Raw genomic sequence first — 553 nt, 5'->3', positions numbered from 1 at the left:
CCTGTGCACTGCCTCTCATCCAGAGGGCGGCCCACGGCTTCACCTGAGCAGAGCTCCCTCTGGGAGGCGGAGGCCCTCCCTGCCACTCCCCTCCCCAGAACTCTGTGCAAACTGGACCCCACCAGCTGCCACGCCGCAGTCGCCCGCACCTCGCTGTCACCCACACGCCGACCCTCGTCCTCCCAGCGCTGTAACGGGGAGGGTCTGGCAGTATTCATTGAAGAGGGGGGCGGATGATCGGGGCGGGCGGGGGATGCACGCGCACCAACCCGTCTTTCTCCACCATGGTTCGGAACGGAAAACGGAACCCCAACTCACGGGTTCCAGCCCAGGTCGGCGGGGTTGATGTAAAGTATGCCAGCTCTGGAGACGGTGGCCGGGGTGGCTGTCCTCAGGTGGCTGATCTCGAACACCAGCCTCATGGTGCGGTTCAGGGGGATCCGCTCGTTGCTGGCCAGGGTGAGGACCTGGGAGGAGAGACAGGTGCCTGTGGGCTTGGGGACAGCTGGTGCCATCCTGGAGGGTCCAAGACGGGGACGCGGCACGTCTCAGC

The 553-nt window shown here is 66.0% G+C and overlaps 1 protein-coding gene across 1 annotated transcript in view; it reads right to left on the bottom strand.

Moving 5' to 3' along the window:
• The window catches only part of DNAH17 (dynein axonemal heavy chain 17), a 125,888-nt gene that overhangs the window by 54,565 nt on the left and 70,770 nt on the right, over positions 1-553 (bottom strand). The window contains 1 exon segment of the mRNA XM_014586747.2: positions 319-467. Coding sequence (XP_014442233.1) covers positions 319-467 — 149 coding nt within the window.

Source organism: Tupaia chinensis, unplaced genomic scaffold (assembly GCF_000334495.1).
Source record: "Tupaia chinensis unplaced genomic scaffold, TupChi_1.0 Scaffold000159_1, whole genome shotgun sequence".
NCBI lineage: Eukaryota > Metazoa > Chordata > Mammalia > Scandentia > Tupaiidae > Tupaia > Tupaia belangeri.
The sequence above is the reverse complement of the archived record's forward strand: the minus strand, read 5'-3'. Positions and strand labels throughout refer to the sequence as shown.